At 36.6% G+C, this 17,998-nt stretch overlaps 1 protein-coding gene across 1 annotated transcript in view; it reads left to right on the top strand.

Moving 5' to 3' along the window:
* LOC129000433 (ATP-binding cassette sub-family A member 7-like) overlaps nt 1-17,998 on the top strand; it is a 126,879-nt gene that overhangs the window by 13,887 nt on the left and 94,994 nt on the right. Inside the window, exons 9-14 of the mRNA XM_054427396.1 lie at nt 1,168-1,335; nt 3,365-3,523; nt 5,110-5,287; nt 6,665-6,777; nt 16,498-16,585; nt 17,228-17,382. Of these exons, the coding sequence (XP_054283371.1) occupies nt 1,168-1,335; nt 3,365-3,523; nt 5,110-5,287; nt 6,665-6,777; nt 16,498-16,585; nt 17,228-17,382 (861 nt within the window). The remainder of the gene's footprint in view (nt 1-1,167; nt 1,336-3,364; nt 3,524-5,109; nt 5,288-6,664; nt 6,778-16,497; nt 16,586-17,227; nt 17,383-17,998) is intronic.

Below are 17,998 nucleotides of genomic sequence, written 5' to 3'. Positions count from 1 at the left end.
GAAGTGGATAAATATGGCAAGTGGAAATGCGCATAATGTATAAAGTCAGAAACTTAAAGGACTTTAAATTGTAACAATTTTTAGTCTTAAGACAATGAAGTGCTATTTTATGGTACAGTAGACTCCCCTTATCCAGATACCTTTTAACGGGACATCGGTTTAACCGGACTACACTTGGAGGAAATGAGATCTCTTTAACCGGACAATTTTTATCAGCACATCGGTTTAACCGGACTAGATCGGCAGGAAGTGGGCGGTACTGAAACGACTGCTCTCGTGGGAATGATTTGAGATTAGTGATCACGTGTCTAAATACAATGCTCTCCTAATTTTAAGTCAACTACTGTATACAGTATGCATTTAAATGGTCCGTTTTAATGAGTCTTTAGGGATGTCGGGTTAACCGGAAAACCCGTAATCAGGACTAGCCTCGGTCCCTAGGAGTCCGGATAAGAGGGAGTCTACTGTAGGGCAAAAAATATTTTATTGCCTTCATATTTCGCCTTTATATTTTATGATAAAAGATTTTACCACAAAATACGTGAAACTGTTACAAAGTAATAAATCGATAAATGTTTATTTAAAAAAAAGTTATATGTCATATAAACTAATTAATCTTTGTTTTCATATTTTATAAGTACATTAGAGAGTTGATTATCCAAAAAAGTGTTAGATTGGGGGTTTTTTGGATAACAGAATTTTTGGTATCCTGGCTGGTAATTGAGGGTAAAAATAAAATACAATATTTTTACTTTGATTTATAAAATTAAAACTTTTTTACTTGGTTATATGTAATTTTTATTGACTTCAATTGTCTTTTGCGGTTGTAGCAACATCCATGAGATTTACTGTCTTGGTGACTCAAGTCATAAACTCTCATGATTGGGGCAACACCCATACGCATTTCTTGCGGTGATTAGCCTTTCAGGTAACCAACGTCAGTCAACCAACGTTTCGGATGACTGAGCATCGGATTTTCATCGCTGTACTGAAAATGTATTTAATTATTTTACCAACCTGATGTACTTTTATTTAATTTCCATTTGTATATACAGTGTAATAAATGAAATGTGACATCATTCATTCTTGTAATATAATTTAATAAAGGGGGTTTTAATGAATATTTGCTTTAAAATGGTTCTAATTACGATTTATTGGTGTATCTAGGGAGATGTCAGCGTTGAGTATGGAGTTCACAGAACTAAGTAGTCAGATGACTGCAGCAAACATTTCACAGACGGACCAAGCAATTGTCATGTTCAACAGATTCTTCTGTGGAAACCATTCAGGCGACCTTATAGGCCAACTGCTCAGTGCCGCTAGTAAACCTACCCAGTGAGTATAGACCAACTGCTCAGTGCCACTAGTAAACCTACCCAGTGAGTATAGGCCAACTGCTCAGTGCGGCTAGTAAACCTTCCCAGTGAGTATAGGCCAACTGATCAGTGCCGCTAGTAAACCTACCCAGTGAGTATAGGCCAACTGCTCAGTGCCGCTAGTAAACCTACCCAGTGAGTATAGGCCAACTGCTCAGTGCGGCTAGTAAACCTACCCAGTGAGTATAGGCCAACTGCTCAGTGCCGCTAGTAAACCTACCCAGTGAGTATAGACCAACTGCTCAGTGCCGCTAGTAAACCTACTCAGTGAGTATAGACCAACTGCTCAGTGCGGCTAGTAAACCTACCCAGTGAGTATAGGCCAACTGCTCAGTGCCGCTAGTAAACCTACCCAGTGAATATAAACCAACTGCTCAGTGCCGCTAGTAAACCTACCCAGTGAGTTTTTTGTTGTTTGATGTAAAAAGCTATACTGTGTGCTATTGTCACAAAGAAATATATTATTTTAGGCAAGGCTCGTGAACAGGTCACGTTGTGTCATAATACTGAATCTGCTACTAAACTTCTAAATCAACGCTATTTTCAGTTACTTTAACAGAGAAGAAAGGTACAGAGAAAACGTACGTGCACGTTAGGGCAATATGATTGTGATGAGTGAAGAAGAGCCCAAGTGGCGAGCACTGTTTGGAAGTTCCCATTGCATAGGATAGAGTAGATGGTCATCCTCCAGCATGAATGTTGTAGCGCGTGATGGCAGGGGGGGGGAAAGGAGTGTGAGAAGGGTTAGGAGAAGCGTGTATTGGACAATGCCTTAGACACCAGCGACTAATGCTGCACACCACTTAAGTGCACCATTGAATGATTCCTCTCTACCTTCCTTCTCTGTGGTTACTTACACATAATTATTTACTTCTCATTAATGATCACTTGAAAAATCATTTTTGAGCTTTAAAACATTTAATGCAACATCCAATATCCAACTCTATCAGTACCTATAGATATATTGTTACAGGCCTGCATTTGTAGCGTTTGTGAAAGCATCAGGTAGCATTGATTTGATTTTACTGCTGATACTTGAAACACATATTGATTCAGACATGTCAAGATTCTGATTATGCATGTGCAATTTTGTTAAAGATTTGCTCTTTTAACTTTTCTCAATCCTACCCACTTGATGTTTGAGTTTGAGATAATGCTTTAAACTGAGCAGTATTGCTTGTAGACAACGGTGATGACAATTAAGTGTTTCAACTACTTTACAAGTGGTTCATCTTAAAAATTCAGCTTGCGTGACTAAATGTGATAACCCACTTTTTCTAGATTGTTATTATCTTGTTCTTTATTGGTAATTGCATTTAAAACATAGTTCTCCAAAAAAAAAATTAATTAATGATATTTATTGGCACATTATGTATAAGGTTCACATTTTGTTTGTAGAAGTGATTAATAATAATAATTCATTTAACTTTATAAGGAGGAATAAAATACAATAAACCAGATATAAAAGGATAGAAAAAGGCCTCTGGACGTCCTAAGGAGAGGTTGAAAGATGAAGTAACCTAAGCCAATGATGAGCAAATATTAATAACCAATTAATATATTCAACCTACTGTCGTGATATGCCTAATCGGTTTATAGTTTTAAAACATTAATGTTTCTTTTAAAGTAAAATATGATATCTGAGCTGTCGCCAAACAAAATGTTTTGGTTATTATGGACCACCCATTACTTGGAAATAAATTGACTTGGTTTTGTGAGAACTTAGTTTTGTTTAATGATCACATTTTCATTGGCTTTTCGATGACTTGGGGTTGTGAGAGGTTGTATTAAAAATATCTTGGTGTTATGATCACTTGGGCTCATATTTATTGGTTATTGGTTGATAAGCACTTGGAAATAAATTTACTTGGGGTTATAGGATGATCCTACCTGCAGTGACTCTGAGGGAAATTTTTGAGCCCACCATGGTTATGAAATAAATGGCCATTTGAGTAAGAGTAAAGTTAAGGGTTGTAATTTGTCTTAAGGTTTGACGACTTGCGCGAACAGCTGCGTGACTCAACAATGACCCAGCAGCAATACGAGTACGACAACACCACAACACCGGCTTGCAACTGGCTGTTCCAACAGATAGAATCCTCCCCACCCATGCGGGCGTTGTGGCGCATGATCAAACCATACATAAGGTCAGTGTAAATCAAATGAATTTGAAGAGAAAAACTGCTTTGGAAGGGAACATCTAATAAATTACAATTTCTAGGAAATATCATGAATGTGTTGAATTTCCGTTTCCATTTGATTTATTTATTCGTAGATAAAGTCTTGGCCTCTCCTCTGTTTAGAGTTTTGTTCTGAAAATCAATGGAAAGTTATTATAGTAGCCTATTTCTTATTGTAAAATTGTCTTTCTAAATAATTTATACTAGGTGAAACCCGTCGAAATTGACGGTTACTTTCAAGGCTTACGCTAATTCATCTAACCGCGATAAATTGAGTGAAATTATACATATTTTGAGCATTTAGCATTGTTTTTTGTTTAAAGAGTAGTAAGTGTAAAAACAATAATGATATTAATTGCGTTAGTTACCAAAAATGGTTGATACTTCAACGAATAAAATATTTCCCATACCGTACGTCATCGGAGTTATTATTAGTTTGTTATCTGGTATCTCTTCCTTTGGAAGAACCTTTAAATAGTATTAAAATTGTATTGATGGATCTTTTGTATTTAAATACTTCCTTGATTTCATCAGTGTAATGCAGATTAATTTATGATTTTATTAAAAAAAAAATATCTGTTTGTTGGGAAGACACGCTCTAACTTTAAAGGGAGGTATATCCGTTATAGTGTAAATTTGATTTTTCCTTCGTCACGTCCGGTCAGTTCATATCGTACTTCTGTGCCAATGAACAACCCTCTATCATAGTTTTGAGAAATTGGTTGTGGGGTTACTGTTAACGCTAGAATTCAATGACATGGGGGATGTCAGTTAGTTGTCTCGAGCAGCCTTATCAATTACCTACATAAAGTTGTCAATATAATCTCTCTACGGAATGTTAGGTGTAGTAGAATATACTTGAAGTGAAGTTGGCTTTTATTCTTGAACTGGGGCCTCCTCGTTTATATGGTCGTGCGGCTTCATTGGCAGCAAATAATGTAAATAACGTAGTATTGAGGCATTTCCAAAAAGCAAAAAATACTGTAAATTGGCTGTTACGTAAATATTGACGTTTACATGCATTTTAAATCAACATATCTTATAAAGGATGATGTAATCTAGTTTTAAAGGAATATGACCTTCCTGTCATGACAGTAGCTGCTTAAATACTATTTACTCATTGTGCTATTTTTTTTACAGCCAAAATGTCGTGTTATTTTCAATAATGTTACCAACCCAGTGGGCCACGGTCCGTAATATAGGCCACTGCAAATAATTTGTCAAGATAGGTACCATTTTATAGGCGCCTATAGGTTATAGGCGATCGGTTTGTTTATTGATGTTACACCCATGATGTTTTGTTATCTTTTGTAATAGTTGATTGAATGACGAGACAATTAAAAAAAAGGAGCTATATAGTATTGAAAAAAACATTTACAACTTTCATTACATACCGTATAACACACAACAACAATTACATACAACTATACAACTGCAATTATGACATACAATTATTTGATGTACCCTTTACAAAAAGACCATCTACCCTGCAAATGTGTTACAAATTTATCTCACTCTATATGTCTCCTGTATTAACACATGTACAATTTCAGAGGAAAAATTTTGTACACACCTGAAACAGTGGTTACCAAGAGGATTATGGAAAAGTTGAACTCAGCATTTGCAATCGTCAAAGAAGCTCATGATTTCAGTAACAACCTTGCAAACTTCACTCTACCCCAACTGAAGACATTGCTGTACAACAACACTGCACAGTTGGCAATAATTAAGGTTAGTCTTTTGGTTATCATCTATGTATGCAAATAGACTTTTTTTCAATTTTTACTCTTAATTGCTGAATAATTTAGCATACTGTAGATACCACTGTGAAACAAATGGAAAATGTAAAATGAAATTTATTTGCTGAGTGATGTGCCATTCATTCTTACTTGAACCAGTTCCTGCCTAAAATCGATTCTGAGCTCTAGACACTGGTGCAATCAGTACCTAACTAAATAGAACTCATTCTTCAAAAGTAAATTACATTTTGTTACATAATCATGTCAGTACAAAGAGTTATCTGATTTAGTGTTTTAACAGTTTTTGTGATGAAATTTAAGAATCAAATGCAGTTAATTTAAAAGTCGTGGATGCTAAATTTTGTTCAGGGACTAGTTTTACTGCCAGGAAATTAAGACTAGTAGCGTTTTTAAACAAATTTAAATAAATAAAGTAAAATGAAGAACTTTTTACTTAAATAAAATAACATATTGTTTGCTAGTATCCTTATATATAATACGAGAAAGCGATTTAAATACAAAACACTCCTTTTCTGTTAATAATTGACGGATTTTCACAAACAATGTGTCAAAATTAAGTATTTTTTGTGTATACGCCCCCTTTCACAAGTTCCTGTAATAAAAGTCCTTGGGCTTTGTCCCACTGACCATCAAAATCCAAATGTATTTCTTATGAAAAAAAGATTTTGTTTACTTAAACAGCCGAATAATTTGTGTTAACTGCATCCTAAAACATATTTTATATATATATATATATATATTTAATTTAATTTAAGTTAATTTCAAAACTACCTTTGACTTACAATTTTAAAAATGGGTTTAGTCCCTTTCATGAAGACTCTAGCCCTGAACATGCAAGAAAAAATATACGAAACTTTCTCAAAGAATTTCTAACTGTTTCAGGAACTGATTAAATGGTGAGTTTTGACATTAGTTTTTGGTTTTCTTCTTTTTGAGGGTTTGTAGATTGCTGTGTACTTTACCTTCTGGTGTTGGGATGATAATTTGATCTATGTAAATATCAAATATTATTTTTGTTCGTTATTGAAGAACATTTTAATATACTAGTGCTATTTTATGAACTACAAACTAAAAATATAATTATAGTTCATAGAGTCAAAAACCTCATGGATGTAAAAAAGTATAAATTTACGGTTTGATATTTTTTTACATAGGTAGCAAGAGTGGGTGTGACTGGTCTAATGGTTGGAGTGCAGGGTTTCTTGCCTGAAGGCCATTGTTCAAATCCCACTGATCACCAATGACTTTCATGTTTAAATTTATTAGTTCATAGTACTGAAAGAGCTATGAATTGATATGTTACATATAAAATTACAAACGTTTAATAGCAGATTTAAATTATTTTCAGTTGTTTTTCGACTCTCCTAGAGGTGAGGCCTTGTTGAACAACACTTTTCTTCACAGCTTCCTTGGGAAAAATTACAACAAAACCATAACAACTTTCAAAGAAGATCTGGATAGGTAAATATCTTTATTCTATCTATAGGTTCCATTTTTAAAAAATAAACTTCAATACTAATTAGTGATGGGCGGATCCAAGAAAATGTTGGTACCGCATCCGGATCTTGAAAAATTCAAGACAGATATGTACTGTCATAAGAACTGATAAAAAAATCGATTTTACTAATATTATTAATGTGAAAGTTTGTGTGTTTGTTTGTTTGTTTAGTTGTTTGTGTGTTTGAAGTTCAATCACGCATAAACCACTGGACGGATTGGGCTGAAATTTGGCATGATGATAGCTTACATTCCCGATTAACATATAGGCATATTCTTATCTCAAAAATCCTTTCGGGCTCCGCCCCAGTGGCTCTTTAATTCCCCATGTTAACCTTATGAGTATTCATATTTAAAGGGAATTAAAGAATTTAGTCAGCTGTTTCAACTAAAAAAGTTGGTTCTATGATATGGAAAAGCATTAAAAAGTTATAAGATTTACCAACAGGGTGCAGCACTATATTTTTTTTGCATTTATGAAAACAGCTAATTTGAACTAAGCAGCAACAAAAAACTGTGATTAGCAATGAGAACTGTCAAAGTAGGATTGTTTACAGTTATGTTTATGTTTTTCATTTCATGAATAATTTGTGATATTTTGCGTATTGTTGATAATTTATTTTTCCTACAGTCACCCGACAAAGTTGGCTTCCCTGTACTGTTTATAGTACAGAAAGCTGCTAATTGCTGCATATTTATACTTTGCCGTACGGTTTATACTTTGCCGCACGGTTTATACTTTGCCGCACATCAGGATTCCAACCAAACAACACAAAACAGCGTGGTTTTATTATGCACGTAATCCGTGTACGCTTGGAAATAGGTTGGCAACACTTAAAGATAATAATACTATGAACAGCTGATTGACTATTATAACTACGATTTAACCTGTCATTTCGTGTTTATAGTTTTGGTATTTCTGAACTTTCTGGACTTTTCTTTTAAACGTTTTTAAAACATTCCTACGGTCTTAATAAACAAGAAAATACCTTTAAAGCATTTTTTTTAGGCGCGGAAACCACTTCAAATTACAAAAACAAACGGAACTATATTCTCAAAAGACGGAGCACATTTCTTGCCGAGGAAAAATAGCGGAGTGATACGGACCACGGGTACTACTTTCTCCAGGGCACCATTTGTGTAATTGTGTTGCTAGCTGAACCTAAAAACGTGTTGTATAGTGTTTGAAAGACTAATTATTTATGTTTTATAGTGACTGTAGGAAAAATATAATGTGTAACACGAGTGAAAAAGGCCTTTGCTGCACTCGAGATCATTCCGCACTCGCCTGCGGCTCGTGCGTAAACATTGCTCTCGTGTGCAGCAAAGTGCCACTTTCACCACTAGTTACACAAATAACTATTTCTCTATTGTTTAGGTGAAGTGGTAGAACATTATGGCTATGGCAGATGTGTAATACTATAGAATACTGTAAATTTAAAAGAGCAAATTTTATCAAACTGTGTCCTACCTTATTGCAAACGCAAAGCTTGGGTATAACCATTGTATAACTGCAATAAGCATTTTATACTTAAATTCCAACCCCGTACGAAGGACGGGTACTCTGCTAGTTCTATATATATTTCAGTTTTGAAAATCTTTGTACAACTAAATCTAGAGTTCTACTGGACCAAATTTAATAACTATTGGGTAGTTAGAAAGCTTAATTCGTGTAGATTTGCAAATAATTATAAAAGTTTGTGTTTGTTATGATTTATGGCAAAAAAAAACATGTTTTCCATAAGAAATACATTGAAAACGGTGTTTTTCACACTTTTTATTTGGGTGAGACTTTTTGCGGCCTTTTTTGAGTGTTTCCAAGAAGTGTATGGTATCAATTGGTAGGAAATTTTATTCTCTTTCAGAATATCACCATCCACTTTAGTCGATTTCCTCACTATTTAAAAGTTATTTGCAAAAAAGCTAAGCAACCTCCGAATTTATAGTAATGAGAAAATACTGAGTTAGGGATATTTTTGTTAAACTTTGTACAACTAAATCTAGACTTCTACTTAGGGATGGACAGGTCCCGAAATTTCGGGAAATTTTTGGGAAAAAAATATTCCCGATTTTCGGGACGGGATTACATTTGATTTGGGAATTTTTCGGGACGGGATTTGGTCTGATTGTCGGTGATTTTGCCGCTTCGCGAGTGACGATAACGCCGCTATCGCGAGAGATGTTCCGCGAACGCAGGAAAAAAATAAAAAAATGAAACTTTATGAGGTTCCTACTTTTCTGTAAATCGAAATCAAAATGCATACAAATTAGTTATAGTCTGACACTATTCATGTATGTATATGCAATATGAATAAAGAATTTTTGATTTGATTTGATTTGAGGAGGCGAAGTCATTTCGACGATCGCGCCGTGACAGCGGAGTCATACCGACGATCCCGCCGATACCGCGAGTCATACCGACGATCGCGCCGTGACCGCAGAGACATACCGACGATGGAGCCGTGACCGCGGAGTCATACCGACGATCATTACGTGACAGGGGAGTCATACCAATGATCATTCCATGACCGCAGAGTCATACCGACGATCATTCCGTGACCGCAGATTAATACCGACGATCATTCCGTGACCGCGGAGTCATACTGTCGATCATTCCGTGACCGCGGAGTCATACCGACGATCCCGCCGATACCGCGAGACATACCGACGATCGCGCCGTGACCGCAGAGACATACCGACGATCGCGCCGTGACAGCGGAGTCATACCGACAATCATTCCGTAACCGCGGAGTCATAACGACGATCACCCCGTGACCGCGGAGTCATACCAATGATCACCCCGTGACCACGGAGTCATACCGACGATCACACCGTGACCACGGAGTCATACCAACGATCACTCCGTTACCGCGGAGTCATACCGATGATCATGCCGTGACCGTGGAGTCTAATCAACGGTCACCCTGTGACCACGGAGTCATAACGACGATCGCGCCGTGACCGCGGAGTCATACCGACGATTACGCTGTGACCGCGGAGTCATACCGACGATCACCCCGTGACCGCGGAGTCATACCGACGACTACGCTGTGACCGCGGAGTCATAACGATGATCACACCGTGACCGTGGAGTCATACCGACGATCATTCCGTGACTGCGGAGTCATACCGACGATTACGCTGTGACCACGGAGTCATAACGACGATCGCACCGTGACCGTGGAGTCATACCAATGATCACCCCGTGACCACGGAGTCGTACCGACGATCACCCCGTGACCACGGAGTCATACCGACAATCACCCCGTGACCGCGGAGTCATACCAACGATCACTCCGTTACCGCGGAGTCATACCGATGATCGTGCCGTGACCGCGGAGTCATACCGACGATCATTACGTGACAGGGGAGTCATACCAATGATCATTCCATGACCGCAGAGTCATACCGACGATCATTCCGTGACCGCAGATTAATACCGACGATCATTCCGTGACCGCGGAGTCATACTGTCGATCATTCCGTGACCGCGGAGTCATACCGACGATCCCGCCGATACCGCGAGACATACCGACGATCGCGCCGTGACCGCAGAGACATACCGACGATCGCGCCGTGACAGCGGAGTCATACCGACGATCATTCCGTAACCGCGGAGTCATAACGACGATCACCCCGTGACCGCGGAGTCATACCAATGATCACCCCGTGACCACGGAGTCATACCGACGATCACACCGTGACCACGGAGTCATACCAACGATCACTCCGTTACCGCGGAGTCATACCGATGATCATGCCGTGACCGTGGAGTCTAATCAACGGTCACCCTGTGACCACGGAGTCATAACGACAATCGCGCCGTGACCGCGGAGTCATACCGACGATTACGCTGTGACCGCGGAGTCATACCGACGATCACCCCGTGACCGCGGAGTCATACCGACGACTACGCTGTGACCGCGGAGTCATAACGATGATCACACCGTGACCGTGGAGTCATACCGACGATCATTCCGTGACTGCGGAGTCATACCGACGATTACGCTGTGACCACGGAGTCATAACAACGATCGCACCGTGACCGTGGAGTCATACCAATGATCACCCCGTGACCACGGAGTCGTACCGACGATCACCCCGTGACCACGGAGTCATACCGACAATCACCCCGTGACCGCGGAGTCATACCAACGATCACTCCGTTAACGCGGAGTCATACCGATGATCGTGCCGTGACCGTGGAGTCATATCAACGGTCACCCTGTGACCACGGAGTCATAACGATGATCGCGCCGTGACCGCGGAGTCATACCGACGATTACGCTGTGACCGCGAGTCATACCGACGATAACCCCGTGACCGCGAGTCATACCGACGATAACCCCGTGACCGCGAGTCCTACTGATGATGACGCCGTGACAGCAAGTCATTTTAACGATCGCACCGTGAATGTTATTTTGACCGCGAGTCACATGTTTCAATAGGTACCTGTAAATTGTTGTAACCAAACCATTTTTTGTTTTTATAGATAGTGCCACAAACGGTAAAAATTGATTTTGTTTGTTTTTTTTTTTTTGGTAACTGCAATACTCAAGACTTTCTTTTTATGCACAGGAAAAAATCCCGTCCCGTCTCGAAAATCGGGAAGGAAATAAAAATCCCGTCCCGTCCCGTCCCGAACTAAAAATTCAATCCCGTCCATCCCTACTTCTACTGGACCGATTTTGTTAATTAATGGGTCATTGGAAAGCCCAACTCATGTAGATTTGCAAATATTTATGAAAGTGTGATTTTATTAAATCTTTGTGGTAAAAAAGTAAAAATAACAAAAATACATTAAAAACTGCTTTTTTCAAGTTTCTGTTTTCAAGTTTCTATTTGTAGCCAGCTTTTGGCTGCCTTTATTAAGCATTTTCAAGAAATGCATAGTAGTTATTTGTAGTAAATTTTATTCTTTTTCAGAATATCACATCCACTTTGGTCGATTTCCCCTCCTTTTAAAAGTTATTGGCAATAATCTAAGTGATCTCCAAATTTATAGTAGTGAGAAAATACTGAATTAGATATATTTTTTTTAAACTTTGTACAACTAAATCTAGACTTCTACTGGACCGATTTTGTAACTTAATGGGTCGTTGGAAAGCTTAATTTGTGTAGATTTGCAAATAATTATGAAAGTTAGATTTTATTACATATTTGAGGTAAAACAATAAAAATAAACAATATTACATTTAAAACGCCTTTTTTCAAGATTATATTTCCAAGTTTATATTTGTAGCCAACTTTAGGCTGCCTTTATTGAGTATTTTCCAAAAACACATAATAGTAATTTGTAGGAAATTTTATTCTCTATCAGAATATCACCTTCCACTTTGGTCAATTTCCTCACCATTTCAAAGTTATTTTCAAAAACGTTAAGCAACCTCCAAATTTATAATGGTGAGAAAATACTGAACTAAAGATTTTGTTGTTAAACTTTGTACAATTAAATCTACAGTTCTACTGAACTGATTTTATTAATTAATAGGTCATTGGAAAGCATAATTCGAGTGGATTTGCAAATAATTATGAAAGTTTGATTTTTTAAAGATTTACTAGGTGAAACCTGTCAATTCTGACAGTTGCTGTTGAGGTTGCAAGCAAGACTGTTACATGATAAATAACTCAATTTTTTTAAAATTTGGGTTGTTCGTGATTTAGCAGTGTGGTTTAGGTACGTCCGATCTTAATAATCAATAATTCAAATGGAAGCTGGTATTTCACTGAAGGTTCTTAGGTCAAAACAAATAGAATAACGTAATTAGAATTGAGTAAATACATCTAAAACTAAATTCCATATCCAAGATATAATTAAATTTATGTTTTCTGATTGAGCCATAAAGTATATCTTTAACTTAACTGATTAAGGCCCGGTTTCCCCAACTCATTTAAACTTAGTTTTAAATTAAACGGTGATTTAAACTTAGTTTAACTTTGATTTGTGTTTCTCCAAATTTAAACTAGGTATTAATCTAAGTTCAAACTAAACCACCTCTCGACTTGGTTTAACTACTGGAGATAAAATAAACTGAGTTCAAATTAGTAAAATACAACAGTAACATAACCTCAAATAATTCCAAAACAATAGGTAGGTTAATAATTGAAGCATCAACAAATTTATTTGGACGAAAATTGTCTTGGCTTAGGGCTAGCTTATATTGTAAAGGCCTATAATTAAGTTAAGTTTTATTTATATTTTAATTTATTTAAGTTCTTTTTATTTGTACATTTATTTTTTTGCAAGTTCGGCTACTATTAATTGCAGTAATTGCCTTAACTCAAATGGAAGAGTTAATTGACATTTTCAAAGAAGTTTAATATGAAGATTATAACACTTTGATACCAAGAACAAGAGGGCCTACTAAAATAAGGGACAGAATTCTTCTTGTTGTAAAAGAAAAATCAACTTTATAACATAACATAACCTTAAACAGTGATGTTATTCTTCTAGCAGCATTCGCACTTTGCTGGTTTGCTCGTCTGCTCTACCGAGTTGTAGCGTAGCGTAGCGAGCGTTGTAAGAAACACTAGCCCTAAGTCCACCAAAGATTCTTTACAAATACACATTCAGGATTGCCAACCGCTCAAATTGCCGTTTATCTTAAACGAAGCCAGTAAAATGTCGGATAAACCGAACACACATTTTAAACGGAGTTTAAAAATAAGCTAGTTTATTATAAACGAAGTTTACACCATTTTGGGGAAACCGGGCCTAAAACTATCAATATCTCAAGTGAAAGCTTTTGAAGTATTTTAAGACGAAGAAATATAAAATTACTCAAATAAAATTTGAGTTACGTATCATTGATTGAAGATAAGTACTAAAACGATTATAATTATTGTTTATTCGTGATTCAGCAGTGTGCTTTAGGTAGGGTTATTAAGATCGGAATCTCAATAATCAATAGCTCAAATAAAAGCTGGTATTTCACTAAAGGTTTTTAGACCAAACATATAGGGTAATGTAATTATAACTGCTGGAATAGGCCTAAATCTAGTTTAATTGAAGTAAAAAATCAAAAAAATCCAATTTATATTTTTTCGTTGAGTAATACATTAGATAAATTAACAATGATGCTTGATGACAAATATTTGCTTGCATACCTTTAGTTTAAGGCCAAAATTATGAAAATCGGTTGGGTAGAAGACCTTTAACCCGACTCGGAAAAGAAAAAAACTAATAATTTTTATAGATGGCAATAATTGGTTTACCAGTATGCATAATCTAAATATACGATACATGTGTTAATAATTTAACAGCTTATTGTTATATTGTTATTTAATTGATTTTTCTTTGATTAAATGTTGTTGTTCACAATTTGTATATTTTGTGTTTAAAGTGAGTTCCTTGTGTTAAGTATGCGATTCTAATGTTATGTGCTTAATCTGTACCATTAATATTAGTGAGTAAAGTGGTGTATGGATTTCACAACCATTATTTTACTAGAGACCGTTGTATTTAACCACAACGGGCTCTGTTGCAAGTAATGTAATATTTACAGAAATCCAATTAAAGTCATACTGTTTAAAATTAAAGTACCAGGAGACCAAGCTTTGCTCGTATTGAATTAAACATTAAATTGATTAGATAAGTTATTTAGCAAAATTAAAGATATATATTATGTACCTACATTAATCAATGTGAACAAATTTTAAATGATACAAAGAAAACTTTTTAATACACCTTTATAAATACATAGCTCGCCATAAAAATTATCTGTATCAGCTGTTGTATTAACTGCAGCAAAGGTGCACATTATATCGGTGCTTCACAGGGCAGTAGGGCGGAAACTGGATTTTTCCCAGCCTACTCCAAATCAACCTACTCCAATCGATTTCTTGTGGCCAAATACCCCATGATAAAAAAAATTTTAAATCCTCTGACAAAAATAAAAGTTTGTCCGTACGTGCTTGTTTTAGATTTAGGATTGGTTGACGTTTAAATAATTTTTTTTTTAATGCAGGGTGTCCACATTCTGGAAAGTCAGGGATAGTCATGGAAAGTCATGGAAAAAAATTTTGGTCATGGAAAGTCAGGGAAATAGGCAAGAAGTCATGGAAAGTCATGGAAATTTCCAATTATGGATGGATTTGAGGGGACCATTCAATGCTCTAGTCAGCTGTAACCCGGACTGTTGTATCATTTTTCAGGATTTTTCAAAGATGTTCGACAATTCAATTTATTACAGTTGTATTATTTTATGAGTTTTCGGTTTGTTTTAGTTTATTGTTGTACCTATTGTACTCCATTGTTATCTGTTATTACATATTTCAGTATTTTCTGCAAAATAACATGTCCAGGCAGTATTATTTGTGTATGTATATTATATTATAATTTGCGTGTAAAGTTCGTGAGTCATGGAAATCAATGGTAAATGCTCATGGATAGTCATGGAAAGTCATGGAAATTAATGACAAATTTTTTGTGGACACCCTGTAATGTTTTAAGGATGATGTAGTAAGACAGAATAATATAGCTTCCGAGGCCAGAGTGTCACAATATGGCTAGGCAATATCCCAGAATATGTCGACGTCTATAAATTATATGGCTAGGTAATTACACAGTATATGTGGACGTCAATAACATATACGGATAGTCATGGATGCTAAATCCATTTTCAAAATCATAAAATGAAACTTCCTGCTAAGTTTGCACAACCACCAAAAGGGTATCTCTTTATATTTTTAGTCTTGTACATGGACACAGATAGTCTTGTATATGGAGTTTATTTTATTTATTTTAACTATTAATTTAATTTTAAAATACATCACTAAGGCGTGTTAGTAAAATAAAAAAAAGCGTGCACGCATCGCGATGGTTTATGTCTGTAAATACTTTGTAAATATAATGTGTTTTGTGTTTGGTAACAATTGTATGTATACATAACGAATCGTTCTACAAGGATTGACCTGATGATGTGACTGTCATAACGAAACCGGTTGTCACAAGAAGAATAAAAGGATATTGAATAAGGTAACAGGTTATTTCATAAAAAAAGAATCGGATCCATCAAAACCGGATCCAGCCCAAGATCCAATTTTTGTGGATCCGATCGGGCGTCGGTTATAGCTCAGATCCCGTGTAACCCGCAGTCCGATATCCGGATTCGACCACCACTAATACAAATATTTGCTGTTGTAACTTGAGATAAATTTCTTCAACACTAGATAAACAAACCAAATTTACCTGATTAAGGGCATAGAACGATCTGTTTGTGGCTGATTCAAAATTAATTATTTTTATCTTCAAACATCTTTCCCCAAAACTAACCTTTTAACACAAAAAATAGACTATCCAGAAATTGTGTTGTAAATACATAAATTTCTCAGTTTCTCACCCCTATTGTTGCGGTTAAATAGGACTTTGCTTATTTTCATAGCTGGTCCATTCCTACACATATAGGAAATTGTAATTCTTTCTTTAAATATTTTCTTCGTGTATTTGATTTATTAACTTGTAATTCAATGTGTTTATCTCCTTCTGCACACATAATTAGTCCCGATTGTATTTTTAAATAACAACAAGAATAGCAATTATTTTAAAATTGCGTTAATACGTTCCCTGAAATAAACAGATTCTAAGGGATTTATTCTATACACAGGTATTTACTCTTCTTTTATATTTACCAACAATCCAGAGGATATAATACTATTATGAAACAATTACTTGTTTTTTACTAGGTTCCTCGATCCCAACAACACTGTTTACCGGGAGGAAACTTTTGACCGCTTGATCAACATTACAACTAATACAACAGAATTTTTGGAGGTTAGTAACAGTAAGTTTGAAAGAAAGATTGTAGAGCTGGAATTGTAACTTAGCTATAAACAAATCATTAAAAAGACAATTATTTTGCTTTGAAATTTGTGTATGATTCAAAAACAAATTGTATGGAATAAAGACAAATTTAGGAACAAGTTTTTTTCAAAATTTCACCACGTTAATAATATAAAAATTATTATTTGGTAAAATGACATGTTATTTTGTGAAAGTAAACCATCTTGTCAGAAAAGTAAAGTAAAACTCTTACATTTCTCTCCATGATTGACTATACTGGTACAGCACAATTTCTACCTTAAGCTACAATTGCTGGTCAACCTTGCTAATCTGAAGACACTGTAGTAGTATTAATGCCACATTGAAGTGACCCTAAGTTAAAGCATAGACAAAAAGAATTAAATATAGACCGTCAGCCGTGCTGCGGCTACCATAGGTTACGGCGTACGCGCCACGTAACTTCACGGCGCTCCCAGTGGTGTGCACCAGAATTAATGTTAACCATGGTAACCGTAGCACGGCTGAAGTCTATATTTAATTTTTTTGTCTATAGTTAAAGTGGCCAAATCATTGCCAGGAAACACTGACTGGCTCTATTGTACCATAGACTGTATTGACACTTGCTGTCTGTAGTGTTTCGACTGGGACAAGGTGGTGCCGTATAACACTGAGACGGAGGCTATGGTTGCTGGTATGGAGCTGGTTGAGGACAACAAGTTGTGGGCTCTCGTCGTCTTTATAAACCCTGGAAACATCACTCTCAACCCCAACACGACGTACAAGATCAGGTAGGAGTCTCAACCCAGGGATTTTGTGTTTAGTTCTTAGATGGTAATAAGTAGAAATGGACGGGTCCTGAAATTTTAGGAAAATATTTATCCCGATTTTTGGGAAGGGGTTTGTCCAATCGTTGACTATTTTGCCGTTTTACGAGTGACGATGACGCCGTTATCGTGAGAGATGTTCATGATGGTTCCACGAACGCAGGAGGCGAAGTCAACAATCCCACCATGACTATGAGTCATTACGACAATTGCGCCGTGACCGCGGAGTTATTTTGACAATCCCGCCAAGACCGTGATTCATACCGATGAATTTGACCACGAGTCAAAGCGACAATCACGCCAAGACCATGAGTCATATCGACCATCACGCCGTTACTGTGAGTAATTTCGACGATCTTGCCCTGACCGCGAGTCATTTTCACGATCGTGCTGTGACCGCGAGTAATTTCCACGATCGTGCTGTGACCGCGAGTAATTTCAACCATCGCGCCATAACCGCGAGTCACCAGTATATCTGTACATTTTTACCAATTTCTAGTTTTTATAGATCAGTGTCACAAACGGTGAAATTTATTTTCTTTGTCTTTTTTGGTAACTGCAATACTCAAAACTTTTTAAA

Source organism: Macrosteles quadrilineatus, unplaced genomic scaffold (genome assembly GCF_028750875.1).
Source record: "Macrosteles quadrilineatus isolate MER2022 unplaced genomic scaffold, UCM_ALF_1.0 Scaffold_8__2_contigs__length_117827958, whole genome shotgun sequence".
In the NCBI taxonomy this organism is placed as follows: Eukaryota; Metazoa; Arthropoda; class Insecta; order Hemiptera; family Cicadellidae; genus Macrosteles; species Macrosteles quadrilineatus.
The sequence above is the reverse complement of the archived record's forward strand: the minus strand, read 5'-3'. Positions and strand labels throughout refer to the sequence as shown.